Source organism: Molossus molossus, unplaced genomic scaffold (assembly GCF_014108415.1).
Source record: "Molossus molossus isolate mMolMol1 unplaced genomic scaffold, mMolMol1.p scaffold_m16_p_21, whole genome shotgun sequence".
Taxonomy (NCBI): domain Eukaryota; kingdom Metazoa; phylum Chordata; class Mammalia; order Chiroptera; family Molossidae; genus Molossus; species Molossus molossus.
The window spans coordinates 13,843,873-13,854,152 of NW_023425357.1; the positions used below are offsets into that span (position 1 = coordinate 13,843,873).

A 10,280-nucleotide genomic window follows, 5' to 3' on the forward strand; every position below is an offset into this window, starting at 1 on the left:
TGCTCAGCAGCCAACTCTTCCCCTTCTCCTCTGTTGTTCTCAGAAGCTCCTTTGCAGAACCAAATTTCAGATTTAAGAAAACCCTTTGGCCCTGGCCGGTTTGGCTCAGTGGTTAGAGCGTCGGCCTGCGGTCCAGAGAGACCCGGGTTCGGTTCCCGCTAAGGGCTCGTGCCTCAGTTGCGGTTTGTCCCCCTTCCTGGTTGGGTCCTGTGGGAGGCAGCCACTCGATGGGTCCCTTTCAAGTCGATATTTCTCTTTCTCTCTCTCTCCCACTCCAAAAATGGAAAAATGTCCTTGGGTGAGGATAAAAAAGAAAGAAAGAAAGAGAGAAAGAAGAAAGAAGAAGAAAGAAGAGAAAGAAAGAAAGAAAGAAAGAAAGAAAGAAAGAAAGAAAGAAAGAAAGAAAGAAAGCCCTTTGCCTCTAGCTCCATCCCAGGAAGTGGGGGTGGGAGAGAGCCCAGGCGCCTGGCCTGGGCAGAGAGGAGGCCAGGAGGGGACACAGTGTGCAGACAGGTGCGAAAGAACTGGAGGGTTGAAGGGAGGTTTGGCAGCTGTAGAGACAAAGGCTGCAGCTGAGATGAGCTGGTGTCCTCAGTGGCCTGGGGTTCCTGAGTCTTGGTCTCTAGACCTTCAGCTCCTTCCCTGTATGTGTCACGGTCCCCACCCCTTGATCCCCATCTCAGGCTCTGTATCTTTCACTTTTTCTTTTTTAATGTTTTTATTGATTTTTTTTTTTTTTTTTTTTAGAGAGAGAGGAAGGGAGAAATGGAAACATCGATGTGAGAGAGAAACATTGATTGGCTGCCTCCTGCACACTCCCTACTGGGGATCAAACCCGCAACCCAGGCATGTGCCCTGACAGGGAATCAAACCAGGACCTCTCAGTCCATGGGGCAACGCTCGATCCACTGAGCCGCACGGCCAGGCTCTTTCATGATTTCTGTGACTGGTGCCTCTGCCACTCTCTCTGGTCCTTCCTGACATGGTCCCTCATCCATTGTGTCTTCCTGCCTGAACCTCCTTCATTTCTTAACTTGGGGAGTCCTTTCCCCCACCCTAACTCCCCCTTTCTCCGGGGGCCTTTGTCTCCCCCTCTGTCACATCTCTCCCTACTTCCATCTCCTTCTTGGTCACACTGATGCTATTTAAAGGGTCGTGAGGAAGCAGAGGAGGGAGAGCAGAGCAGAGAAAGGCACCCTGGAGTCAGCGCCTGAGCTGGGATGTGAAGGACAGGCGAGGGGTGGGGGAGGTAGGAGAGGATGTGAAAACTCCAGGGAAGGAGGAGGCCAGGAGCAGGAAGACTGGATACCAGGTGCTGAATTGGGGTGTGGATGTTGCCGTCATGAGCCGTGAGTCCTGGCCAGGGCCAGGCAGGGCTACTGACAGTGACCATGTCGGTGGTTTCAGCGCTGGTTCTCCCCAGCGCTTTCTGTCCTCCTAGCAGGGCTGGCTAAGCTAAATATCCACCCTCCCCGCAGGTGGGTAGGTGAGTAGATGGTGCAAAGCAGGGAAAATGAGTGATTTGTTTCGGGAACAAAGTCCCCAGATGGAGGAGAGAAGGAGGGTGGGGTGCTGAGCAGAGCTGGGCCCTCAAATCAGGGCCTTTGTCCTGGGCGTGATGGAGACCAGGGACAGGTTTTGAACAGTCTTGGTGTTAGAAAGATCTCTTTCTGGGTCCCTTGTGGGGGACTAAGGGCCCAGTGTGACTGACTGGTGGCCCCATGACCAGCTAGGGGTGGGGTCCCTGCCCCATGGTGGAACCCCACCCCATGACATCACTGTCCCATTATTGCACAAGGACTGGTTGACTAATAAGCAGCTTGCTATTATGGGTCTTAGCAACAGGGTCTGACCTTGGGCTAACGGGAGGAGACCCCACCAGTGGGGAGAGTGAGAGGGGAGAGGGAGAGCCTACAGGGCAGGTGAGCATCCCCAGGGCAGGGTTCTCCGGCGGGGTCTTGTGGGTGTGGCCTCCACTCCCAACCCCAGCTTCCTTGGACCTTCCTGCCCCTTGCAGCTGGGACCTGTCCCAGGCTCCCAGTCTCCACACCCTGAGATGGGGGAGGGGGACAGGGCGAGGGAGGAAGTGGACATAGCACAGGGGAAATGACCCCACCTGGGATGGGGGTCAGATCTGGTGGGAACAATGCAATAAGGACAAGTTTCTGTGGGGTTGGGGGTGGAGGTGAGGACAGGGGCGGCCAAGGAGATAAGGGGGAGGCAAAGACATGGGCCTGAAGGCAGAGCAGCTCTCACAGGATGAAGGTAGCCAGGAACCTGGGTTCGAATCCTGGTGGTGGCTCTGAGCAGAGACATCACTTGTCTGGTCTGAGCCTCAGTCCCTGTCCATCTACTAGGAACAGTGACCTCAGACGTGGTTGTCTCTCCCAAGGTTCTCTGAAGAGTCTTAGTCAGTGAGGAGGTGTATTTTAGAGGTGATGGACCAGAAGAAAGGGTGACTGGGAAGAGGGAGGGTCAGGGAAGCTCCCAGGTGAGGAGGAGGAGATCTGAGAAGAGACCATATGATGGGCCCCAGGGTATGGGAGGGGATCTGGCCTGGCAAGGCCAGTCATCGCAGGGCTGGGTATTCAGTGAGGAGGATCTCCAGGTGCCTGGGCACTGCCCCATCCGGGCTGCTTCCATCAGCTAAATCCAAGAATGCCCTCAAAGTTAGCCTAGGGATACACACATGGGGCTCACGAGCGTCACAGCAGCCCTGCGAGGCAGATACAGCAGCTGAGGCTCAGAGAGGGCAAGGACTTGCTCAAAGTCACACAGCTAGAAACATTAATGACAATAACAACGATGACGATGCTGATAACCAACCTCCTGCTCTGTGCCAGGCATGATTTTAAATGCTTTCTATGTACTAACTCATTGAAGTCTCAACAACCCTGGGAAGTGATTTGCTATTAGTACAGTTATCCTCGTCCTACAGATGAGGAAACTGAGGCAGAGAGTTAAGTAACTTGCCCCAAACCACTCAGCAAGTATGTGGCAGAGCCAGGATTCGATCCCAGGGTGTGGGAGCCCTTCACCCTCACTTTGCACTGCTTATAGTGACCAGTAGTGGCAAAAGCACAGCCCCTGTCCTTGACTGGACCCAGGAGCTGGGCTTAAGCTCTTTTCTTGGCAGGCCTGGCTACATAATCAGCGGGCCCAGAACAAAAGAAAAATGCAAGGCTCATGGTTCAAATATATATTTTTTTGGTACATGACCTTAAACCCGGGACTCTCTGGTCCACAGGCCAACACTGCAACCGCTGAGCCAAATCAGTCAGGGCCCATGGTTCAAATATTAGTAGGAATTTCAATCATTGTTAGCAGATAAGCACTAAGTCAAGAGATGGGCCTTTAAGTGCGAGGTCTTATGTGACTGAACAGGTCACAGCTGCCCATACAACTGTCCTGTTCCTAGATTATCCTGAAGACTACTTAGTGCCTGGGGAGGAAGGTCAATCATTATGCCCAGTACCCAGAGAAGCAAAGAGGCTCAGACAGGTGCCTCATTTTTCCCCAGGGCACACAGCAAGTTAGTGGTAGAGATGGGATGTGAACCTGGGCCTTAAAAGCCCCTAATTCCTGTCAAAAATGCTCCCCCCACCCCGGGTTTTTGAGAAGGAGAGGGCTGTGGAGTACCAGAGGGGCTTCCTTCATATCGTGTTTCTTTCTCTCCCTGCTCCACACAAGACCCAAGAGGTGTAAAAGTCTCCTTTCTCCCCCCCCCCCCAGACACCGAGGACCTCTGGTCCTGTGACTCTCCCATCCCCTGCGCCCTCTGAACCCCTGGTCACCATGGCTACTTCGAAGTGCCCTGGGGAGGAGGAGACCACCATCCTCATGGCCAAAGAAGAGCTGGAGGCCCTGCGCTCGGCCTTCGAGTCTGGTGACATCCCCCAGGCCGCCTCTCGCCTCCGGGAGCTGCTGGCCTCCTCGGAGAGCACCCGCCTGGAAGTGGGTGTCACAGGCGAGTCGGGTGCTGGCAAATCATCCCTCATCAATGCCCTTCGTGGCCTGGGGGCTGAGGACCCTGGAGCAGCTCTCACAGGTGTTGTGGAGACCACGATGCACCCCTCGTCCTACCCGCACCCACAGTTTCCTGACGTGACCCTGTGGGACCTGCCTGGGGCTGGCTGTCCGGGTTGCCCCGCTGACAAGTACCTGAAGCAGGTGGACTTTGGCCACTATGACTTCTTCCTGCTGGTCTCCCCCCGCCGCTGTGGGGCCGTGGAGACCCGGCTGGCCTCCGAGATCCTGCGCCAGGGCAAGAAGTTCTACTTCGTGCGCACCAAGGTGGATGAGGACCTGGCGGCCACACGTACTCAGCGGCCCTCGGGCTTCAGCGAGACCATGATCCTACAGGAGATCCGCGACCACTGTGCCGAGCGGCTGCGGGCGGTTGGTGTGACCGACCCCAGAATCTTCCTCGTGTCCAACCTGTGGCCAGCCCGCTACGACTTCCCGTTGCTGCTGTCCACCTGGGAGCATGACCTGCCCGCCCACCGGCGCCACGCTGGCCTGCTGTCGCTGCCCGACATCTCGCTGGAGGCTCTGCAGAAGAAGAAGGACATGCTCCAGGAGCAGGTGCTCAAGACGGCCCTGGTGTCAGGCGTCATCCAGGCCCTGCCCGTGCCCGGGCTGGCAGCCGCCTACGACGATGCCCTGCTCATCCGCTCACTGCGTGGCTATCACCGCAGCTTTGGCCTGGACGACGACTCGCTGGCCAAGCTGGCCGAGCAGGTGGGCAAACAGGCAGGTGACCTGCGCTCGGTCATTCGCTCCCCTCTGGCCAACGAGGTCTCACCTGAGACTGTCCTGCGGCTCTACTCACAGTCGTCCGATGGCGCCATGAGGGTGGCCCGGGCCTTCGAGAAGGGAATCCCCGTGTTCGGGACGCTGGTGGCCGGTGGCATCAGCTTCGGCACTGTCTACACCATGCTCCAGGGCTGCCTCAATGAGATGGCTGAAGATGCCCAGCGGGTCCGCATCAAGGCCCTGGAGGAGGTGGATTCCCAGCCTGAGCTCAGCTTGGAGGCGGCTGGTGACGGTGGTGTGGAAAAGCGTGGAGCCGGGGAGGGAGGTGGCGAGGAAGCCCCGCTCTCCACCCGTCGGAAGGTCGGCCTCCTTCTCAAGTACATTCTGGACAGCTGGAAGAAGCGTGACTTGGAAGAGAAATAAAAATGCAGCCCCTACCCCCCGCCTCACCCACCCGACAAGCTTTAACAAAGCCAAACAAATGAAAAAGGCCAGTGTGGTGACTATGAGAGCTGCGGTTGCTGAGGGGCAGGGTGCAGAGGGGCTGAGGGTGACAAGGCATGCCATCTCGGTGGGGCGGGGTGGGGAGGGGTAAGAGAGAGGCAAGTGGGCCCAAGTTGAAGAGGGATACACTGAACTGGGATAGGAATTGATCCTGCGGGGAGGGGAATTCAAGGTGTGGGTGTGGGCCAAGGGCTCCTTGCTGGTATCTCTCCCCCTAGTCCCTGAGTGACTAAGGGGGTTTTGTGGGGCAACAGGGCAGCCCAGCCTGGATGCAAGACTGGAGGAGCCAACTGTCAGCCTATGTGGGTGGCTGAGTGGGGATCAGGGCTTAAGGTACTTATTTTGGTTGTAATGTCATATTCTTTTCTGAGAACCCTAGTGTCCTAAAGGTCTCCTCTGGAGGGGGGAGGGGCAGCCAATCGGTGCCCAGGATCCGCACAATGGTGCCTAGCAACTGGGTTAAGCAGAAGTGAGCAGATGGGCATCCTGGGCCAGCCCTGCAGCCTGTGAGTGATGGCGGGCTGGGTGGCAGGCAGAGGGGAGCCACATGGGCCCTGGAAGGTGGTGAGAGGGCTGGTGGGCAGTTTCTCTGAGCACCAAAGGAGAGGAGGCAGAGGGCACAACTGTGCCACCCAGAACAGTTGTTTCAGAAAGATGGCAAGTGTGCCTGAGTGTGACTGTATGTGGCAATAAGTGTGCTGGTGTGTCTGTCGGGGAGGAACCCTTGAGTCTCCATGATTTCGATGCTGTGGGTATAAGGTTGAGAGTAGTTTGCTGAAACTGGGGTTGCCTGTCTCTGCATTGTGTGTATGTGTGTGTGTGTGTGTGTGTGTGTGAGAGAGAGAGAGAGAGAGAGAGAGAATACTGGGATTGTGCTGAAAGGCGGTGGGTCTGAGTGACGGCGACTGTGTTGGGATCTGAAAGTTGCACGTGTCTGTGAGTGACGGGACGTGAAACATACTGGGTGCGCGTACCTGTCTGGACCAGGCGGCCCAGTGAAACCAAACTCCTCAGCCAAGTCAAGGATCACATGTTTAAAAAATTGAAGAACTACCAGACTAGGGAGTCTGGGACAAGCAAGACAGGTTGCCTGGGGCTTCTGCGGGCTTGGACAAGGGCCAGGAAAGGGTTGGATTTAGGTGCAGAGAAGGGCGAGTTCCAGGAATTCACGGAAGGCTCTGGAGGCTGTGTACAAGGCCAGTGGCAAAGGGGGGACTGTGGTGCAGGGAGGTGGCTTCACCCTCAGGTGCTCACAAATACTCCCAGTAGACTTTCCAGGACCTAGTGCTGATGCTTCTTGCCTCATTTGGGGACTTCAAATTACCCCTGACCCTAGGAAACATTTCCCGACTCAGAAGGTCTGCTTTCACCTGGACGATGAAAGGGGTGCCGACTGTCTTGGCCGAAGAGCTCTCTGCTTTGCAAAAGGGTTTCTCTGTTTCCGGAGGCCTCCCTCTTCATTGGCTCTGCCAGGATTACTGGGGTTCACGTGGGCCCTTCTGCATCAAAAGGGGTGCGGGGGATCATAGTAGGGAAATCCCAGACCCCAGATGCACAAGACAGATGGTCTTTTCCAAATCCATTCTCAAGGCACGGTCTACATCCCTATACCTGTGGGCCCTCAGACATCATCCTAAACACAGGACTCACTGCCCCAGGTGCATGGGATGGACAGGAGGGCATGAGGAGTGAGTGTTCTGACCGCACTGGGCCCAAGGTTGAGAGACAGAATGGGTTACTTTGGTCTCCAACTAGTCACCGTGTCCTGGCCCTTCTGCCTCCATCTTTCCATCCCTCACCCCCCATCTCAACCCTCTCAGCCTCCTTTCCAGCTCAGGCCTCACCACTCCAGCCAGCTCCTGCCCTAGCCACTTTCTTGCCTCATCTCCCAAGCTCTAGTCTCATTTCCTGTAAGGTCACAGAAGGACGCTAATGTCCTCTCCCTCCCCCGCTCAAACTCTTTCCATGGCTACCCACAGATAAATATCAAGCTCAGCCCGATGTTCCAAGCCCCTCCCAAGCTGGCCCCCGCCTGAACCTCATCAACAGTAAGGCCTCTGGTCTTCCTGAAACAGCAGAGCTGGGAGGGCTCTGAGGAGTCATCTCTCCATTCCACAGGTGAGGAAGTTGACACCCCACCCCTCACAGGTGGAGAAAATAAAGGCTGCAGAGGGGACATGACTAGCTCTGCATCACTTGGCAAGTCCCTGGCATAGCAGGGGCTAGGTGCAGCCATGCAATTCCACATGTCAGTGCTGGCAGCCCCATCCAGTCTGAGTGGGGACTCCGAGTCCCGGAGGCAGGACGAGGCAGGCCTAGGTGTGCACGTGGTTCTTGCAGATGGGTACTCAAGCCAGGCAGTGAGGTGGGCAATGCTTCCACAAATGCACCAGATCCCTTGGGTCTCTCTTCCCGGTTCAGCACCCAAAGAGGTCCTGGCACATAGTGGGTGCTGAATTGTGCAAGGATCAGGGGGTTTTGCAAGGTTCAAGGATCAAAAGGAAACACAAGAAGAAAGCACCAGAGGGAGCTGGTCCATGTCCTGGCTCTGGTACCGGCTGTAAGACATTTGGCAAGGGACTTTTATCACCCTGAGCCCATCTCCTACTCTGTAAAATAGGGACTTGGTGAAATGATGTATATGGTTAGAACAGTGGCCAGCCCAGAGTAAACATTCAACTATTAGCCATGATGAGGGTTCTAGCTCTTAATCACTGACTTATATTGTTGATCACAGTGCCTGGTGCAGGGTTCATGCCCCCAAGTTATTGAAGAACTGGAATCTAGGATCAGAAGACCTCAGTCAGTCCCATTCCCACCCCCCACACACTAGCTGGAGGCCTTGGGCAAGTTATGTATCACTGCTGAATGTGGATAGTAAGGGGATCTAGCTCTTTTTCTGGCTCTTGAGGAATTTATAATACTCCAGCAGGAGATCCTGGCAATGATGAATAAATGTTAACTAAAATAAAGCATTTAGCACTCGTCCTGGCATATTGTTACACTCTCAGTACTATTATTGGTGATGCTGTCAATGCCTTGGGCTTGCTGAGGGCTGGAGAAGAGAGGGCAACTCAGGGTGAACACAGTCCCTTCTTACCTGTCCTGCCAAAGGTCAACAAGTCTTGAAGACGTAGAGCTGGGGGTCAGGCAGCCCATGGCAAGGAACATCTTCCAGTCAGGCCTCAGCCAGTCCAAGATACTGGAGCTATCAAAGGACACCAGGGCTCTGAAGGAGGCCTTTGAGGCGGGGAACCTGCCAGCAGTGGCCGCCAGGTTGCAGGCCACACTTCATTCGCTGGAGAATGTCAGGCTGGACATTGGCATTACTGGGGGAACAGGCTCAGGCAAGTCAACCTTTGTCAACGCCATCCGGGGGCTGGGAGATGAGGACCCCAACTCAGCCAGCACGGGTGTGGTGGAAATGGCCGTGGAGCCCACACCATACCCTCACCCCAAGTACCCCAACATCGTCATCTGGGACCTGCCAGGCATAGGCGCGCCCACTTTCCAGGTTGACAAATACTTCCAGCGGGTGCTGGTGGACCGTTACGACTTCTTCATCATCATCACCTCGGAGAGCTTTGCTGCCAATCATGCCCGGCTGGCCCTCGGGCTCCTACAGCAGGGCAAGGGCTTCTACTTCATTCGCTCCAAGGTGGATGTGGACATGGCTGCGTCACGCAGCCGCCGCCCCAGAACCTTCTCCGAGGAGTGTGTGCTCAGCCAGATCCGGGACGACTGTTGGCAGCGACTGGAAGGTTAGGTGCCTGCTCCAGGGGGCCTGGGTGGGTGGATTCTTGAGGGATTGCCCACCCCTTCCCCTTCATCTTCCAGCTGAAATCGAGTGGGAAAACAGGTCACCTAAGGTCACACTCTGAGGTTGAAGGAGGCCCCACAGTGAAATGTTTCCATCTGTGTTGTGTGCTGGTCTCAGCCCATCAATAACCAACGCTGTGGCTGGATCAGCCCTCTCTGTTCTTATGGTGGCTTGACTTTCAGCAGTAACTATCAGGGAAACATTGAGAGGATACAGGTCTATTACTTGCAGGACCTGGAAATTACACAGCACTCCTGGGGCCACACAGTGAGGTTGAGGTCACAGGTAGAGAGAGAGAGAATGGGCTTGGGGGTGCTGCTTTTATTGGGGTTGAGTGTCACGGCCTAGGGTTCTGGGGTCTCTCTTTATTGGTGAATTTAAAATATAAGAGTAGTAATTTACAGTGTAGGAAGAGGAAACAAACAAGTAGTCCAAATGGTTAGATACTGAAACCAAGTTCTCTAAAACAAAGGCGTCTCCAGGGGGGAGGCAACTTGGCTCTCTGGGCTGGAGGTTGATTCAAGAAAGCCCTCTTTGAAATTGGACGCCTCACAATCAAAGCTTAATTCAGGCACTTGTATTACCAAAAAAGCCAGTGTCAGGCCTTCTACTACATTTCCTGAGAGCTGGCACTTCTCAGACACAGGTGACAGAGACTGATCACTTGCATTAAGGAAAAACAGACTATGTATTGGCCTGTGTACTGATTACCCAGTAAGAGCAGTGCAAGGGCTATGCACCCATGCGGATGCTGGCACCTATCACTGATGGCACCTGAGGGCTCGGCACAGGCACCATTTTCATGAACTCAGTTCACCACCACATCCCTAGGAAGTAGGTACAATGATCACATTCTACAGACCAGAGTGGTTTGGTAACTTGCTCAAGGCCACACAGGTAGCAAGGCTCCTATCTGAACTCAGGCAGCCCAGCTCCAGGGCCCACACTCTTAAGCCACAGACTGTAGATTCATGGAAGTGCTTGAGCCCAGGCAGCTGTCAGGACACCATGGCTGTCCTGGTGTGGAAACCACTGAACAGTGCTCTTATCTCCTGCAGCGGAGGGCCTGGAGGACCCCAAAGTCTTCCTGCTTTCCATGTTTGAGTTGGGCAAGTATGACTTCCACCTGCTGGAGGAGTCGATGGTGAATGATGTAGAGAGCCACAAGCGGCATGCGCTCCTGGTGGCCCTGCCCAACATC

At 55.1% G+C, this 10,280-nt stretch overlaps 1 protein-coding gene and 1 pseudogene across 1 annotated transcript; both read left to right on the forward strand.

Moving 5' to 3' along the window:
• The first annotated feature begins 1,873 nt into the window (after window positions 1-1,873).
• Window positions 1,874-5,233, forward strand: IRGC (immunity related GTPase cinema). Its single transcript, XM_036275762.1, has 2 exons — window positions 1,874-1,922; window positions 3,733-5,233. The coding sequence occupies exon 2, from the start codon at window positions 3,796-3,798 to the stop codon at window positions 5,176-5,178; it is 1,383 nt and encodes a 460-aa protein (XP_036131655.1). The 5' UTR covers window positions 1,874-1,922; window positions 3,733-3,795; the 3' UTR covers window positions 5,179-5,233.
• A 2,981-nt stretch (window positions 5,234-8,214) lies between these two features.
• On the forward strand, window positions 8,215-9,100 carry LOC118638255 (annotated as a pseudogene).
• Window positions 9,101-10,280: the final 1,180 nt, after the last annotated feature.